The 18,776-nt window shown below is 47.0% G+C and overlaps 1 protein-coding gene across 9 annotated transcripts in view; it reads right to left on the reverse strand.

Annotated features, from left to right (window-relative positions):
- The window catches only part of LOC119970680 (cadherin-related family member 2-like), a 257,761-nt gene that overhangs the window by 18,724 nt on the left and 220,261 nt on the right, over window positions 1–18,776 (reverse strand). Inside the window, exon 34 of one of the 9 annotated variants that reach the window (XM_038805692.1) lies at window positions 5,390–6,990. The exons of the other annotated variants lie outside the window; for them this stretch is intronic. Coding sequence (XP_038661620.1) covers window positions 6,989–6,990 — 2 coding nt within the window. The 3' untranslated portion in view covers window positions 5,390–6,988. Of the gene's footprint in view, window positions 1–5,389; window positions 6,991–18,776 lie in introns of those variants that run through there. 9 annotated transcript variants of the gene reach the window in all.

Here is an 18,776-nt window from a genome sequence, read left to right on the forward strand (position 1 = left end):
AGATAATATTGAGGAGGAGAATGCTGAGACCCAGGCTATTAGAATAGATGGCATTGAGGTGTGTAGGGAAGAAGTGTTGGCAATTCTGGACAAGGTGAAAATAGATAAGTCCCCGGGGCCGGATGGGATTTATCCTAGGATTCTCTGGGAAGCCAGGGAAGAGATTGCTGAGCCTTTGGCTTTGATTTTTAGGTCATCATTGGCTACAGGAATAGTGCCAGAGGACTGGAGGATAGCAAATGTGGTCCCTTTGTTCAAGAAGGGGAGTAGAGATAACCCCGGTAACTATAGGCCGGTGAGCCTAACGTCTGTGGTGGGTAAAGTCTTGGAGAGGATTATAAAAGATACGATTTATAATCATCTAGATAGGAATAATATGATTAGGGATAGTCAGCATGGTTTTGTGAAGGGTAGGTCATGCCTCACAAACCTTATCGAGTTCTTTGAGAAGGTGACTGAACAGGTAGACGAGGGTAGAGCAGTTGATGTGGTGTATATGGATTTCAGTAAAGCGTTTGATAAGGTTCCCCACGGTCGGCTATTGCAGAAAATACGGAGGCTGGGGATTGAGGGTGATTTAGAGATGTGGATCAGAAATTGGCTAGTTGAAAGAAGACAGAGAGTGGTAGTTGATGGGAAATGTTCAGAATGGAGTTCAGTTACGAGTGGCGTACCACAAGGATCTGTTCTGGGGCCGTTGCTGTTTGTCATTTTATAAATGACCTAGAGGAGGGCGCAGAAGGATGGGTGAGTAAATTTGCAGACGACACTAAAGTCGGTGGAGTTGTAGACAGTGCGGAAGGATGTTGCAGGTTACAGAGGGACATAGATAAGCTGCAGAGCTGGGCTGAGAGGTGGCAAATGGAGTTTAATGTGGAGAAGTGTGAGGTGATTCACTTTGGAAAGAATAACAGGAATGCGGAATATTTGGCTAATGGTAAAATTCTTGGTAGTGTGGATGAGCAGAGGGATCTCGGTGTCCATGTACATAGATCCCTGAAAGTTGCCACCCAGGTTGATAGGGTTGTGAAGAAGGCCTATGGTGTGTTGGCCTTTATTGGTAGAGGGATTGAGTTCCGGAGCCATGAGGTCATGATGCAGCTGTACCAAACTCTGGTACGGCCGCATTTGGAGTATTGCGTACAGTTCTGGTCGCCTCATTATAGGAAGGACGTGGAAGCTTTGGAACGGGTGCAGAGGAGATTTACCAGGATGTTGCCTGGTATGGAGGGAAAATCTTATGAGGAAAGGCTGATGGACTTGAGGTTGTTTTCGTTAGAGAGAAGAAGGTTAAGAGGTGACTTAATAGAGGCATACAAAATGATCAGAGGGTTAGATAGGGTGGACAGCGAGAGCCTTCTCCCGCGGATGGAGGTGGCTAGCACGAGGGGACATAGCCTTAAATTGAGGGGTAATAGATATAGGACAGAGGTCAGAGGTGGGTTTTTTACGCAAAGAGTGGTGAGGCCGTGGAATGCCCTACCTGCAACAGTAGTGAACTCGCCAACATTGAGGGCATTTAAAAATTTATTGGATAAGCATATGGATGATAAGGGCATAGTGTAGGTTAGATGGCCTTTAGTTTTTTTTTCCATGTCGGTGCAACATCGAGGGCCGAAGGGCCTGTACTGCGCTGTATCGTTCTATGTTCTATGTTCTATTTGCCATCCACCATCTGTCTTCTATCGGTTAGCCAGTTCGTTATCCAGCTGGCAAAATTTCCCACTATCCCATGCCTCCTTACTTTCTGCATAAGCCTACCATGGGGAACCTTATCAAATGCCTTACTAAAATCCATGTACACTACATCCACTGATTTACCTTCATCCACATGCTTGGTCACCTCCTCAAAGAATTCAATAAGACTTGAGGCAAGACCTACCCCTCACAAATCCGTGCTGACTATCCCTAATCAAGCAGTGTCTTTCCAGATGCTCAGAAATCCTATCCCTCAGTACCCTTTCCATTACTTTGCCTACCACCGAAGTAAGACTAACTGGCCTGTAATTCCCAGGGTTATCCCAATTCTCTTTTTTGAACGACACGACATTCGCCACTCTCCAATCCTCTGGTACCACCCCTGTTGACAGCGAGGACGAAAAGATCATTGCCAACGGTTCTGCAATTTCATTTCTTGCTTCCCATAGAATCCTTGGATATATCCCGTCAGGACCGGGGGACTTGTCTATCCTTAAGTTTTTCAAAATGCCCAACACATCTTCCTTCCTAACAAGTATCTCCTCGAGCTTACCAGTCTGTATCACACTGTCCTCTCCAACAATATGGCCCCTCTCGTTTGAAAATACTGAAGAAAAATACTTGTTCAAGACCTCTCCTATCTCTTCAGACTCAATACACAATCTCCCGCTACTGTCCTTGATCGGACCTACCCTCGCTCTAGTCATTCTCATATTTCTCACATATGTGTAAAAGACCTTTGGGTTTTCCTTGATCCTACGCACCAGAGATTTTTCATGCCCTCTCTTAGCTCTCCTAATCCCTTTCTTCAGTTCCCTCCTGGCTGTCTTGTATCCCTCCAGTGCCCTGTCTGAACCTTGTTTCCTCAGCCTTGCATAAGTCTCCTTCTTCCTCTTAACAAGACATTCAACCTCTCTTGTCAACCATGGTTCCCTCACTCGACCATTTCTTCCCTACCTGACAGGGACATACATATAAAAAACATGCAGTACCTGTTCCTTGAACAAGTTCCACATTTCACTTGTGTCCTTCCCTGACAGCCTATGTTCCCAACTTATGCACTTCAATTCTTGTCTGACAGCATTGTATTTACCATTCCCCCAATTGTAAACCTTGCCCTGTTGCACGCACCTATCCCTCTCCATTACTAAAGTGAAAGTCACAGAATTGTGGTCACTACCTCCAAAATGCTCCCCCACTAACAAATCTATCACCTGCCCTGGTTCATTACCAAGTACCAAATCCAATATGGCCTCTCCTCTGGTTGGACAATCTACATACCGTGTTAGAAAAGCTTCCTGGACACACTGCACAAACACTACCCCATCCAAACTATTTGATCTAAAGAATTTCCACTCAATGTTTGGGAAGTTGAAGTCACCCATGACTACTACCCTGTGACTTCTGCACCTTTCCAAAATCTGTTTCCCAATCTGTTCCTCCACATCTCTGCTGCTATTGGGGGGCCTATAGAAAACTCCCAACAAGGTGACTGCTCCTTTCCTATTTCTGACTTCAACCCATATTACCTCAGTAGGCAGATCCCCCTCCAACTGCCTTTCTGCAGCTGTTATACTATCTCTAATTAACAATGCCACCCCCCCCCCCCCCACCTCTTTTACCATCCTCCCTAATCTTGTTGAAACATCTATAACCAGGGACCTCCAACAATCATTTCTGCCCCTCCTCTATCCAAGTCTCCGTGATGGCCACCACATCGTTGTCCCAAGTACCGATCCATGCCTTAAGTTCACCCACCTTATTCCTGATGCTTCTTGCATTGAAGTATACGCACTTCAACCCATCTCCTTGCCTGCAAGTACTCTCCTTTGTCAGTGTTACCTTCCCCACTGTATCACTATGTGCTTTGGCGTCCTGAATATCGGCTTCCTTAGTTGCTGGACTACAAATCCGGTTCCCATTCCCCTGCCAAATTAGTTTAAACCCTCCCGAAGACTACTAGAAAACCTCCCCCCCAGGATATTGGTGCCCCTCTGGTTCAGATGCAACCCGTCCTGCTTGTACAGGTTCCACCTTCCCCAGAATGCGCTCCAATTATCCAAATACCTGAAGCCCTCCCTCCTACACCATTCCTGCAGCCAAGTGTTCAACTGCACTCTCTCCCTATTCCTAGCCTCGCTATCACGTGGCACCGGCAACAAACCAGAGATGACAACTCTGTCTGTCCTGACCTTTAACTTCCAGCCTAACTCCCTAAACTTGTTTATTACCTCCACACCCCTTGCCCTACCTATGTCGTTGGTACCAATGTGCACCATGACTTCTGGCTGCTCACCCTCCCCCTCAGGATCCTGAAGACATGATCCAAGACATCCCTGGCCCTGGCACCCGGGAGGCAACATACCTTCCGGGAGTCTCGCTCGCGACCACAGAATCTCCTATCTATTGCCCTAACCATTGAATCTCCTATTACTATTGCTTTTCTATGCTCTTCCCTTCCCTTCTGAGCCCAGAGCCAGACTCAGTGCCAGAGACCTGGCCGCTAGGGCCTTCCCCCGGTAGGTCATCCCCCCCAACAGCATCCAAAATGGTATACTTGTTTTGAAGGGGAACGGCCACGAGGGATCCCTGCACTGTTTGCCTGTTAGTTTTCCTTTCCCTGACTGTAACCCAGCTACTCTTGTTCAGTACCTTGGGTGTGGTTACCTCCCTGTACCTCTTCTTGATAACCCCCTCTGCCTCCCGGATGATCCGAAGTTTATCCAGCTCCAGCTCCAGTTCCCTAACATGGTCTCTGAGGAGCTGGAGTTGGGTGCACTTCCCGCAGGTATAGTCAGTGGGGACACCAGTGGTATCCCTCACCACCCACATCCTAAAGGAGGAGCATGCAACTGCCCTAGCCTCCATCCCCTCTTACTTTACAGAATTAGCTGCCCCGTAGACCAACTGGACCTCCGCCCTCCGACTCTGCTCCCAGTGAGCTGCACTCTCGGTAAACTCCCGGCTCCCTTCACACTCTTTGAGGAAATGTAGGAAATGAAATGAAAGGAGCACCTTACTCCCTCCTCACCTAACTCCCTCAGTCACCAAACTCTCACTGTAGCACTCAAATGCAACCAGTTCAGCACTCCCTCAGTCACCAAACCCTCACTGTAGCACTCAAATGCAACCAGTTCAGCACTCCCTCAGTCACCAAACTCTCACTGTAGCACTCAAATGCAACCAGTTCAGCACTCCCTCAGTCACCAAACCCTCACTGTAGCACTCAAATGCAACCAGTTCAGCACTCCCTCAGTCACCAAACTCTCACTGTAGCACTCAAATGCAACCAGTTCAGCACTCCCTCAGTCACCAAACTCTCACTGTAGCACTCAAATGCAACCAGTTCAGCACTCCCTCAGTCACCAAACTCTCACTGTAGCACTCAAATGCAACCAGTTCAGCACTCCCTCAGTCACCAAACTCTCACTGTAGCACTCAAATGCAACCAGTTCAGTACTCCCTCAGTCACCAAACTCTCACTGTAGCACTCAAATGCAACCAGTTCAGTACTCCCTCAGTCACCAAACTCTCACTGTAGCACTCAAATGCAACCAGTTCAGCACTCCAGTGCAAAGTCTGCACTGTAACTATCTCAGATTTATACTGTGACTCTAGCCTCTGAAAACTGGCCTAATCCAATTAACTAATTAACAAGCTCCAGCTGCAAGTACCTACAAGTAGAACCTTGTTTAAAGCTGATTCAAAATTCACCTTCTTATAGACCAAACAGTAACTTTTAAGTTAATTAACTAAATAAAAGAAATACTAGACTTCAAATAAAAATGATCCCTTATACTCCCTCAGTCACCAAACTCTCACTGTAGCACTCAAATGCAACCAGTTCAGCACTCCAGTGCAAACAAAGTCTGCACTGATGTGTGGCAAAAAACACGTTCACAACAGAAAACACAGACAGCACGGTCCTTCTTTTGAATAAATACAAATTAATCGGTCCAAGAAGGCTGAAATGAGCAGACATTGAACTTTGCTTTCAGGTGATTGGCTGATCAGCTTGCTTGGTGACCTCACTGCTGTTGGATGCCAGGTTCAGATTTGCTTATGAGTAGTGAAAAATGAAGCTCTCGAGCCTGCTTAATCCATGTGGGCAGTTTTTCTCAAGGTCGGTAGTGAGGGTTATCCCTATGTTGCTGACAGCAAAATCTAGCCAATGGGTGGATTCTTCCCAGAATTGGGACAAAAAGCCAGGAAAAGGGAGAACTTTGCCCAGCAGTGCAGCTCCCATCTGATGTGCATACTGGACTTGATTGAGTTAAACTAGCATTCAAGCACATATAATTACCATTAATGTAACTGTTATGTTAAGAATATGTGAAAACATTTTTTCTCTCTGTGAAAAAAAGTTTCATTCATATCTGGATTGTGAATTTTTTAAACCTGTCAATTTTACTTTGTAATGATCAAACTTGAAAAAGTTTGTTTTTCCTGATTAAATTATGTCATTGAAATGATTGCCATGGAATTTCTTGCACATGTTATGACCCCAGCTTTGTAAAATTCATTTTTATGGGGTATGGGATTTGCTGGCAATGACAGCATTTGTTGCCCGTCCCCAATTGCCCGTGGAAAGGTGATTGGGGTGAACTTGGCGAAGCCGTGTGCAAGAATATAGTGATCGGGAGGAAGTCGACAGGCCTTATCCTTGTCCTCTTTGATATGAACATCATGGACACATTCCCTCCGCTCCGCTACCAATCCTATGAACCCCATCACAACACAGTATGGCACGTCATATACAGTGGCCCAGTTTTCTCTACAGCTATGACTGTAACGTTACATTCTGCCCTAGGTATAGTAGGAGTTGTCTGTATAGCATGCAAGAAACGATGGGCTGGATTCTCCGCCGGCGGGATGCTCCGTTTTGCCGGCAGCCCGGGCCCGGGGGGTTCACAACGGCGCGGGGCTGCCCCACAATAGGAAACCCCATTGACCAGCCAACGTAACGGAGCACCCCGCTGGCGGGGTAAAATAGAAATGTGGTGGGGCGGAGAATCCAGCCCAATACTTTTCACTATTTCCTACAACATGTGACAATAATAAATCAAATCAGTTAGCAGAAATAGCAAAATAGATCCCGCTATATGAACCATCTGTCGATCCTCAGGGGTTCTTTAATTATGTCCCTCAATGGGGGTTTAAATGCGGATGAAGAGAGGAACTTCTTGGTTCAGGTTTAGGTTCAGCCTTTCCAGATCCACTAGCCCCAGATCTGCCACCACCTCCAGGCTTCCAGACCCAGGTGGAGCACTCCAGGAAATGAAAATGCCCATCCTTTTTAAAAAAAAAATTTTTTTTTATTAAGGCACTTATGATTTTATAACAACAATTACAAATGTAAATATAACTCAATAACTAACACTCCAACCAACAACCATACCCAGCCAACATGGCTTACACACAGTTCCCCAGTCCCTCCTCCTCCACTCACTGGTCTCGCCTAAATTAAACTAAACTAAACTATCTCACCCTACCCCCCTCATTCCCTAACTCTCCCCCCTTTTTATATCTGTTAACAGTTTAATTTTCCCCAAAGAAGTCGATAAACGGCTGCCACCTCCGGACGAATCCAAACATTGATCCAGTCAGGCAGAACTTGATTTTCTCAAGCCTAAGAGACCCGGCCATGTTACTAACCCATACCCCCGCTTTTGGGAGCACCGACTCCCTCCATGCCAATAAGATCCGTCTCCGGGCTACCAAGGAGGCAAAGGCCAAAACGTCAGCCTCTCTCTCGCCTCCTGGACTCCCGGGTCTTCTGACACACCAACAATAGCCACCTCTGGACTCACTGCCGCCCTTTAACTTTAAAACCGTGGACATGACATTGTCAAACCCTTGCCAGCATCCCCTAAGCTTCGGACATGTCCAAAACATGTGGGCATGGTTTGTGGGCCCTCCCACACACAGCCCACACCTATCCCCCACCCTTTCAAAAAACTTGCTCATCCGGGCCACCATCATGTGTGCCCGGTGGACCACCTTGAACTCTATCAGGCTGAGCCTGGCACATGATAAGGATGTATTGACTCTACTCAGAGCATCCTCTTTGTTCTTTGCCCAACTCATCCTCTCATTTACGCTTTACCTGCCCTATCTGGGTTCCATCCCACTCCATGAGTTCTTTATAAATTACCAAGACCTTCCCCTCCCCCACTCCCGTGTTTGAAACTGCCTTATCCTCTGTCCCCTGTGATGGTAGAAGCGGAAAGGTTGAAACCTGCCTCCGTACAAAGTCCCTCACCTGCAGATAACGAAACTCACTCCCTCCCAGCAGTTCAAACTCTTCCTTCAAATCCTCCAAACAACGAAAGCTCCCATCAATAAACAGGTCCCCCAGCCTCTCAAGCCCTGCTCTCTGCCACCTCCGAAACCCCCCATCCAACCTCCCTGGCACAAACTGGTGGTTCCCACAAATTGGAGCCCACACTGACGCACCCTCCACTCCCGTTTGCTTCCACCACTGGCCCCAAACCCTCAGATCTGCCACCACCACCAGGCTTCTGGAGTACCGAGCCGGCGAGAACGGCAGTGGTGCCATTACCAGTGTCCCTAAGCTTGTGCCCCTACATGATGCTGCCTCCACCCCCTCCCATATCGACCCCTCCCCCACTACCCACTTCCTGATCAATAGTTTGGTAAGGCCATCACCCTCTTGCCCGCTGCCCCATGCGCTCTGCTCCAACAGCGCCTTTGGGGGGGGGGGGGTTTACCTGCCTATACAAACCCTGAGATCACCGCATTGGCCCGCTGAAAAAAAGCTTTTTGGGATAAAAATAGAGACATTGAAAAATAAACAAAAATCTCGGGAGAACCGTAATCTTTACAGTCTGTACCCTCCCCGCCAGTGACGACGGGAGCATGTCCCACCTCCAAAAGTCCACCTTAATTAGCTCAACTGACCAGGCAATATTTAATTAAAGTAGCTCCTCCCATCCATGTGCCACCTTAATTCCCAAGTATCAAAAACTCCCTCCCACCGCTTTAAACGGCATCTCCCCCAGTCGCCTCTCCTGCCCCCTCGCCTGGATCACAAAACTCACTTTTACCCACATTCAATTTATACTCTGAGAACCGGCCCAAATTCTCAGAGGAGCCGCATAATCTCTACCATCCCTCTCAACGGGTCAGAAATATACAGAAGTAGGTTGTCCGTGTATAACGAGACCCTGTGCTCCACCCCCCCCCCCCCCCCCCCCCCCCCCCCCCGCCGGCTAGCCCCTTCCAGTCTTTTGATGCTCTCAGCGCTAAAGCCGATGGCTCTATGGCCAATGCAAACAGCAATGGAGAGAATGGGCATCCCTGCCCCTCGTCCCACCGTACAGTCTAAAATACACCAAGCGCACTCGGTTCGTCCGCACACTCGCCATCAGTGCCTGGTACAGCAACCGGACCCAGTCTATAAAGCCCTGCCCAAACCCAAACTGCCCAGGACCTCCCACAAATAATTCCACCCACTCCGTCCGGTCGCAGGCCTTTTCCACGTCCACAGCGAACACTACTTCCACCTCCCTACCCTCAGAGGGCATCATGCTAACATTCAGGAGCCTTCTAATGTTGGCTGCGAACTTCCTCCTTTTTTAAAATTATTTTTTAATAAATTTAGAGTGCCCAATTCATTTTTTCCAATTAAAGGGCAATTCAGCGTGGCAATTCCACCTAGCCTGCACATCTTTGGGTTGTGGGGGCGATACCCAAGCAAACACGGGGAGAATGTGCAAACTGCACATGGACAGTGCTAAATGCCTCCCTTTGACAAATCCCCTCTGGTCTTCCCCTATCACCCCTGGGACACAGTCCTCTATTCTTGAGGCCAAAATCTTGGCCAGCAATTTGGCGTCTGCATTTAGTAGGGAGATTGACCTGTATGACCCACATTGTTCTGGGTCCTCCTCCCACTTCAGAATCAGGGAGATTGAAGCCTGTGACATTGTTGGGGGAAGGGCACCTTGCTCCCTAGCCTCATTAAATGCCCTAAACAGCAAAGGCACCAGTATCCCAGAAAACTTCTTATAGAATTCCACTGGGTATCCGTTCGGCCCAGGACTTGCCCGACTGCATGGCCTCCAATCCCTCCACGACTTCAAAGAGCCTGATGAAAACGCCCATCCTAATGGCAGTGGGACACAGTAGAGAGGGACCGGTAGAAGATCTGAATAAGTACATGCAAAGGAAAGGGGTACATCACACATTCTTTTCTAACCGCCTGTGGGCACTCTTGCTCCAAGACTGCGACACTACAGTTAAGAGAATCAGAACACCTTTCTTCCACACAGCCAATTCCAGTTACGATGGGGAACAGGAATACTGTCAGATCTTGGCAGCAAACGATCCCAAGGGACCGTTTGAGCCAAAACTAAAAGGGGGAAAGCCCGAAGCACCAGTGGTTAGCACTGCTGCATCACAGCTCCAGGGACCCGGGCTCAATTCCATCTTCGGGGGTGATTGTCTGTGTGGAGTCTGCACTTTCTCCTTGTGTCTCCATGGTTTACTCCGGGTGCTCCGGTTTCCTCCCACTGTCCAAAGATGTGTAGCTTAGATGGATTAGCCATGCTAAATTGCCCTTAGTGTCCAAGAGGTTAGGTAAGGTTACTGGGATAGGGTGGCGGCATAAGCTTCAGTAGGGTGCTCTTTCCAAGTGCTGGTGCAGACTCAATGGGTCGAATGGCCTCCTTCTGCACTGTAAATTCTATGACATGCAAAAACAATTAACCAGATAACAAAAGTGAATGCTGATGTTTCAGACCAGAATCAGAATCAAATTCTTTGCAGTATTTATGGAAATTGGATGATTGAACAATTGAGGGAAGATTTGAAAGAAGTGAATAAAGGATTCGTGCCATCATGCATTAGCAATGAGCAGGTGCAAATTTTTTAAAAATATAAATTTAGAGTACCCAATTATTTTTCCAATTAAGGGGCAATTTAGCATGGCCAATCCACCTACCCCGCACATCTTTTGGGTTGTGGGGGTGAAACCCACGCAGGCACAGGGAGAATGTGCAAACTCCACATGGACAGTGACCCAGGGCTGGGATTCGAACCCAGGTCCTCAGTGCCGAGCAGTTGCAAAATTTGACCAAGAGGGACATTAACCCAAAAATTACAGGGTGCCAACTTAGACAGCTAACTAAAGCTTGGTTCAATGAAGAATATAAAGGGATCAGTGGAGAATCAATAGGGCTGGTATTAAGCATTCCCATCATCCCAAGTCATGACTTTGGGATGAGGGTCTTTGAAGTAGAAAACATAATCATTCAGCATGATGTGTGGATGGGACACAAAAATAGAATGGACAAAACATTAATCGGAACTATGCTGAACAAATGTTAGCAAGCCAGCAAAATTATAACTTGTTGAAATCCAATATACCCCTACAATCAAGCCAAGTGTGGATTCAAGACAAATAAGATTGTAACTTGTACCCGAGAAGTTAGAGCCTTAAAAACAGAGATCACAAAGGTCGCACAATATTGTGTCTCCACTTCACTGAGAAGGTACAGGTATGGGACCAGAATATACCCTGTTGAGAAACCCATTGAATTGGTAAAAATGAGCCTGTTACAACACAGAATGAAAAACAAAGAACAGTACAGCACAGGAACAAGCCCTTCAGCCCTCCAAGTCTGTACCGGTCATGACGCCACCCTTTGCCAAACCCCTCAGCACTTTCTAGTGCCATATTCCTCTATACCCATCGTATCATTAACTCTTACCAACTTTTATAGATGCAATATAGAAAGCAACCTATCTGGCTGCTTCACAGCCTGGTATGGCAACTGCTCGGCCGAAGCCCGCAAGAAACTTCAAAGAGTCATGAACACAGCCCAGCCCATCACACGAACCTGCCTCCCATCCATTGACTCCATCTACGCCTCCCGCTGCCTGGGGAAAGCGGGCAGCATAGTCAAAGCCCTTCCCACTCGGCTTACTCACTCTTCCAACTTCTTTCATCAGGCAGGAGATACAAAAGTCTGTTAACATGCACGAACAGACTCAAAAACAGCTTCTTCCCCACTGTTACCAGAGTCCTAAATGACCCTCTTATGGACTGACCTGATTAACACTACACCCCTGTGCTTCACCCGATGCCGGTGTTTATGTAGTTACATTGTGTACATTATGTTGCCCTATTAAGTATTTTCTTTTTAATTTCACGGTAGCACAGTGGTGAGCACAGTTGCTTCATAGCTCCAGGGTCCCAGGTTCGGTTCCGGCTTGGTTCACTGTCAGTGCGGACTCTGCACATTCTCCCTGTGTCTGCGTGGGCTTCCTCCGGGTGCTCCGGCTTCTTCCCACAGTCTTGATGTGCAGGTTAGGTGGATTGGCCATGATAAATTGCCCTTAGTGTCTAAAAAGGTTGGGTGGGGTTATGGGGATAGAGTGGAGCTGTGGCCTTAAGTGGAGTGGTCTTTCCAAGGCTGGTGCAGACTCAATGGGCCGAATGGCTTCCTTCTGCACTGTAAATGCTATTATTCTATGATTCTTTCCATGTACTTAATAGTCTGTTGAGCTGCTCGCAGAAAAATACCTTTCACTGTACCTTGGTATACGTGACAATAAACCAATCCAATCCAATCCATGTATTTGTCAAAATGCCTTTTGAACGCAGTTAATGTATCTGCTTCCACAACCTCCCATGGCAACGCGTTCCAGGCACTCACCACCCTCCGTGTTAAAGACCTGTCTCGCACATCTCCTCTAACTTTGCCCCATGGATCTTAAATGCCCCTTGATGGCTGACTGACCCCTCCACCCTGGGAAAGAGTGCCTGCCCATCCATTCTATCCATGTCCCTCATAATCTTATAGACCTCTAGCAGGTCACTCCTCAACCTCAGTCATTCTAATGAAAACAGTCTGAGTCTATTCAGCCTCTGCGCATAGCTAACACCCTCCAGACCAGGCAACATCCTGGTAAACCTCCTCTGCACCCTCTCCAAAGCCTCCACATCCTTCTGGTAGTGTGGCGACCAGAATTGTGCGCAATATTCCAAAGAGGCCTGAGCAAGGTATTGTACAACTGTAGCATGACTTACCAGTTTATATATACGATGCCCTGTCCAAAGAAGGCAAGCATTCCATATGCTTTCTTAACTATCTTGTCCACTTGTATTGCCACTTTCAAAGATCCGTGGACCTGCACACCTAGATTTCTCTGACTTTCTATATGCCAAAGAGTTTTGCCATTTACTGTATATTTCCCCTCTATGTTAGACCTACCAAAATGCAATCCCTCACATTTGTCTGGATTAAACTCCATTTACCATTTCTCTGCCCAAGTCTCCAACCTATCTATGTCCTGTTGTATCCTCTGACAACTTAACACTATCTGCCACTCCACCAACCTTGGAGTCACCCGCAAACTTACTAATCAGACCAGCTATATTTTCCTCCAAATCGTTTATTTTTACTACAAATAACAGAGGCCCCAGTACAGATCCATGTGGAATACCACTAGTTACAACCTTCCATTCAGAAAAACACCCTTCTACTGCTACACTTTGCCTTCTGTGACTGAGCGTGTTCTGTATCCATCTTTCCTCCTCAGCTCTGATCCGTGTGACTTCACCTTTTGTACCAGTCTGTCATTCAGCACCTTGTCAAAGGCGTTACTGAAGTCCATTTGAACAACATTCACCGCCCTCCCCTCATCAATCATCTTTGTCACCTCCTCAAAAAATCCGATCAAGTTAGTGAGGCACAACCTCCCCTTCACAAAGTCCATTTGTTTCCAAATGGGTCTAAATCCTGTCCCTGAGAACTTTCTCCAATAATTTGCCGACCACTGACATGAGGCTCACCGGCCTATAGTTTCCAGGATTATCCCTGCTACCTTTCTTAAACACCGGTACCAAATTAGCTTTTCTCCAGTCCTCTGGGATCTCACCTGTAACCAATGAGGATACAAAGATGTCAGTCAAGGCCCCAGCAATTTCCTCCCTTGCTTCCCTCAGTATTCTGGGGTAAATCCCATCTGGCCCAGGAGACTTATCTACCTTGATGTCTTTTAAAAGACCCAATGCCTCCTCCTTTTCAAGTCAACATGACCCAGAGTGTCCACACACCCTACCCAAGAATTATCTTCCACAAAGACCTTTTCTTTGGTGAACACTGGTGCAAAGTCCTCATATAGTACCCGCCCATTTCCTCTGGCTCAACAAATAGATTCCCCCCACTGTCCGTAAGTGGGCCAATCCTTTCCCTGGCCACCCTCTTGCTTTTTACATATGAGTAAAAAGCTTTGGGATTCACCTTAATCCTTCTTGCCAAGGACTTTTCACAATCCTCCTAGACTTCCTAATTTCCCACTTAATTACCTTCCTACTTTCTTTACAATCCTCAAGAAAAGCATAGGGCTGAGGGAGAAGATGTGAGAAAAGGGAAAATCTTCCTGGTTTGAATTTTCAATGAATTGGCTGATCTGCTCATCAGCTGTCAATCAGAGCAATTCAGAGTGAGAAGGCCACTTCAGAGTTGAACCTGACCAGACAACGATGATCATTTTGAATAGAGGGTGGCCTGAGATATTTCGGTTGCTCAGTACTGGAAGGAGAAGTGCAGACAGGTGAGCACCATCCCAGGGAAAGACCTTCGGTTCATCCCTTACCTACAGACTGAGCCCAACCAACCCCCCCAGGACTCTTGAGGGACCCTCCCTCTGCAGCCTGGCAGCAGCAGAGCGGCACATGAGATGTGGACTAACTCCTTTGCTCCTCCCCCCCCCCCCCCCCCCCCCGACTCCGGTGTCCATCATGCCACGAGAGCCCTTGCCAAGAGCTGCACCACAGCCCACCTGGTAGTGTCCCCGCTGTGGGGGGTTGGAGCACAGCAGGGGGAACGGGGTGGAGGGTGCAGGGCGTGTGTAGATTTGATCTTACAGCCCATCAATTGCAATCTAATGAATGCGTATCAGCTGTTTGCACGTTCCTGCCGGTGTGGGACGGGAAGCGCAGTATGGCCGGCAGGGCAGGGCCGGAGAGTGGGGATGGGTCCGTCAGCTGCCGCCGATTCTGTTTTTGGGCCATCGCGGGATTCCCGATCTTCGCAGCGGGGAACAGAGAATCCCGTCCTCTGTCTCTATGGAGGCACGAGATGACCCTTCAGCTGTGTTTGGCATATTTTCTTCTGTGGTCCTGGCACATAGATCATAGATCATAGAATTTACAGCGCAGAAGGAGGCCATTCGGCCCATCGAGTCTGCACCAGCTCTTGGAAAGAGCACCCTACCCAAGGTCAACACCTCCACCCTAACCCAGTAACTCCACCCAACACTAAGGGCAATTTTGGGCACTAAGGGCAATTTAGCATGGCCAATCCACCTAACCTGCACATCTTTGGACTGTGGGAGGAAACCGGAGCATGCAGAGGAAACCCACGCACACACGGGGAGGATGTGCAGACTCCGCATAGACAGTGACCCAAGCCAGAATCGAACCTGGGACCCTGGAGCTGTGAAGCAATTGTGCTATCCACAATGCTACCGTGCTGCCCAAACATTTGAGTGCAACGCTGAGTCCATGTCTCTATTGCTGTCCATTGATATGCATGACCATGGACTTCCAGGTAATAGCAGTGGTGATCAGATCTCTCCACCTGACTCTTCAGCACATGAAAACTGGGTATAAAAGCTCTTTGGAAATGGGAATTCAATGTCTCCGTAGCACAGTTTTAATAATTTATTTTTGGGCATGTAACAGGACCACCATTTATTGGCACTGAAAACGCAGTAGCCTTCTCGAACCTAATTCTATTGGCGTCTGGTTTTATTTTTCTTGTTCGTTGTAACTATTTCTAGCACCACCTCCAGCCCAACAACTCTCTTTGATCTCTACACTCTAATTTGGACCTCTTTTATTTCTCCACTAAAGCTGCTGCTTTTTTTGAAGTGTCAGAGCCTTTCTAAAAAGTCCACAACAGTTGAAAAGCTTTGATATCCACTGAGATTCTTTGAAATGTCTAGAGATTATTCAATTTCACAGTGCAGTACATTTAACTAGCCTTCAATTGACAGCTTAATGGTTTAAACACAGCTGCCAGGAGGTTTATTTATTTATTTATCTTTCCCTTCATGCTTGAATGCATCTGAAGTACCCTCTATTGATCTTAGCTGCAATGTTTTTAAACATCCTTGATCTTATTGACAGCTTCTGACTACTTCAACAGTGCTAGGTGCTTTCTGTGATTAGAAAAGAGGAAGTGAAGACACTTAGCTGCTTTGAAGTGGCCTCTTGCGGGGACCAGCGTGTCAGGCGAGGGTGTCACTGCCAGGGATGCCAGTGCCATGGTGCCGGGGGAGGTGAACCATTGGCAATGCCAGGAATGCGACTGGAAGGGGTGCCTGAAGAGGAGGGCCACAGGTGAAATGGCTTTTTTCCCAGGGTAGAGGGGTCAATTACTAGGGGGCATAGATTGACATTTAAGGGGCATCTTGACAAATGCATGAATAGGATGGGAATAGAGGGATACGGACCCAGGAAGTGGAGAAGATTTTAGTTTAGACGGGCAGCATGGTCAGCACAGGCTTGGAGGGCCGAAGGGCCTGTTCCTGTGCTGTACTTTTCTTTGTTCTTTGTTCCTTGTTATTCAGAGGATTTTGAACCTTCGGAATTGTCTACAGCAGAGGGCTGTGGATGCTTCATCATTGAAGGCATTTAAGGCTGAGACAGATTTTCATGAAATCAAGGGCAATGGAGAGCAGCCGGGAAAGTGGAGTTGAAGCCTAAGGTCAGCTATGACCGTATTGAATGGCGGAGCAGGCTTGATGGGCCAAATGGTCTACTCCTGCTCCTATTCCTTATGGTCTGTGTTTCTTATTCTGAAATATGCTTGAGTGATACTCCGGCATTGGCAGCAATACCTTCAGCTGCCTGAGCCCTAAGCTCCATAAACCTCTCCGCCTCTCCCTCTCCTCATTTAAGAAGCTCCTTACAACTGACCTCTTTGACCACTCTTTTGGTCGCCTGCAATGCCTCCTCATGTGGCTCAGTGTCAAATTTATTTGACAATGCTCCTGTGAAATGCCTTTGCTGTGTTAAAGGTGCTATATAAATGCAAGCCGTTGTTGCTAGCAATGTCCACATGCCAAATAATTTTGTTAAAAAGCTGCTTCCAATACTGTATGAAACTGGGTGGCACAGTGATTAGCACTGCTAATGCGAATGTGAAGCAAGGGTTAATAGCTAGGACAAGCCAGAATTAATGGGACACATTAGTGGAAAGTTACAAATAAGGGAGTTTTTATTGAATTTGTGAGCCGACTCATGACTGTAAGCCGAATAGCCTTGAGAAACAAGGAAGATGGCTGGATGACGGAATATGAAATGTGGGAGCCGTTGATATTGTGGCTAAACACCTGCTGTTTTTGCTAAAACTACTACATACTCATGTGCCAATAGATAACCTCAAAGTCTGTAAAATCATGTATCGAAATTATGGCAATAACAAGTTAATCATGTATTGGATCTATGGTAAAAACAAGCTATGCTTTGTAATGGGGGCAAGCTCAAGTGAATGCAAGGGACAGCCCTCTTAAAAAAACATATAAAGAAAGGATGTTTTGAGCAAAACTTTGGCACTCTCAGAGGTGGTTCTTTAGAATACCTAGAGGGCTGCCCCGATCGCAATAAAGAATATTCTAAAGTACGGACGTGTTTGAGAGTACTTTCTTCCGGACTGAGAGACAAGTGAATTAGAGACGCATTCACATTTTGGTGGCAGCGGTGGGATTTCAAAGGGTCTCCGCTGGGACTGGCGGCATAAGCGACTGACCGAGTTCGGGAGCGAAGGAGGAATTGGGCCACCACTGAGAGTAAAACTTTTGCCACTTTGGCATTCCCCTCCGCTGTACCGTTCACGATTCGGCCCCGCTGTCAGCGCTCAGGGATGCTCCTACGAAATCCAGGTCAGTCCGGTGAACCCGTTTAAGGGAGGGAGTGTGACCCCTACAGTAATAGTCACAGGCACAGTCATGGACTAGTGCTTTAAGGGAGGGAGTGTGACCACTACAGTAATCATCACTAGGCATAGTCAGGGATTAGTGCTTTAAGGGAGGGAGTGTGACCTCTACAGTAATAGTCACAGGCACAGTCAGGGACTAGTAAGGGAGGGTGTGTAGCCCCTACAGTTATAGCTACAGAAGAGGTTTCGGCAGCATCATGATCCTTGCTTTTGTCTAAAAGTGCCCCCGCGATAAGAGGCTTTAGAAGGGTGCGTGATCAACCCTAAGGTAATAATATAACAAGGACATTATAACCTTGTAGTTAGATAGGCTTGCAGGCACGGATGCGCCTGCTTGAATTGGGCAACGGAGCAGGATAACTCCGTTTAAATTCATGATTGAATAAAGTGGTCCAGGACCATTTCGCCAAATAAACAATAATCGCAAGGATCATTAACTGCCAGTAGTGTTAGAGATGGGTAATACGTTAGATACAACCTCTGATAGTGGAAGCGCGCTTCAAACCTTGTTTGAACAATATCCGGAATATTCCAAGCAACTGAGACAATTGTCAGGAGAATTGCATAAAAGGTTAGAAGAAAAATGGCCACTGGAGGGAAAACTAATGCATTAAAATTGGGTATAAAATTGACAGAGAAATGAATAGTTAAAACAGCCAAGGTCTTAAAAAAAAGGAATGCGCATATGGGAAAAGAACCAAGTCATTAGGCTATCCGCCTTGAATCTGTACATTAACCCATGTGAGTTTAAGCTTAAGTGGGATAAGGTGCTGTCAGGGACCCAAATCTTATCTCCCAGAATTCTGACATAATAAACTGCTTTGTTACTGATACTCAGGCCTTCGTGTGAATATTTTCACCCCTAACATTTAGTGTAAGTCTGGAAGGATTTGCTGAGCTGGACGCCGCTCGAGCCAGTGGACAAGGCGAGTAGTCAAACCTTTGATCGCTAAAAATTAGAATCACTCGGCAAGGCGGACAGACGGTGAGGTAACATCCAATAAATCTAGTATCAAGGCCAAATGAGTAAAAGAGTCAGTTTAAAAATTTTTTTTGGTTTTTGAAGAGCAAAACACTCTGACAAAAAAAAACAATGATCAA

Source organism: Scyliorhinus canicula, chromosome 8 (assembly GCF_902713615.1).
Source record: "Scyliorhinus canicula chromosome 8, sScyCan1.1, whole genome shotgun sequence".
NCBI classification, from domain to species: domain Eukaryota; kingdom Metazoa; phylum Chordata; class Chondrichthyes; order Carcharhiniformes; family Scyliorhinidae; genus Scyliorhinus; species Scyliorhinus canicula.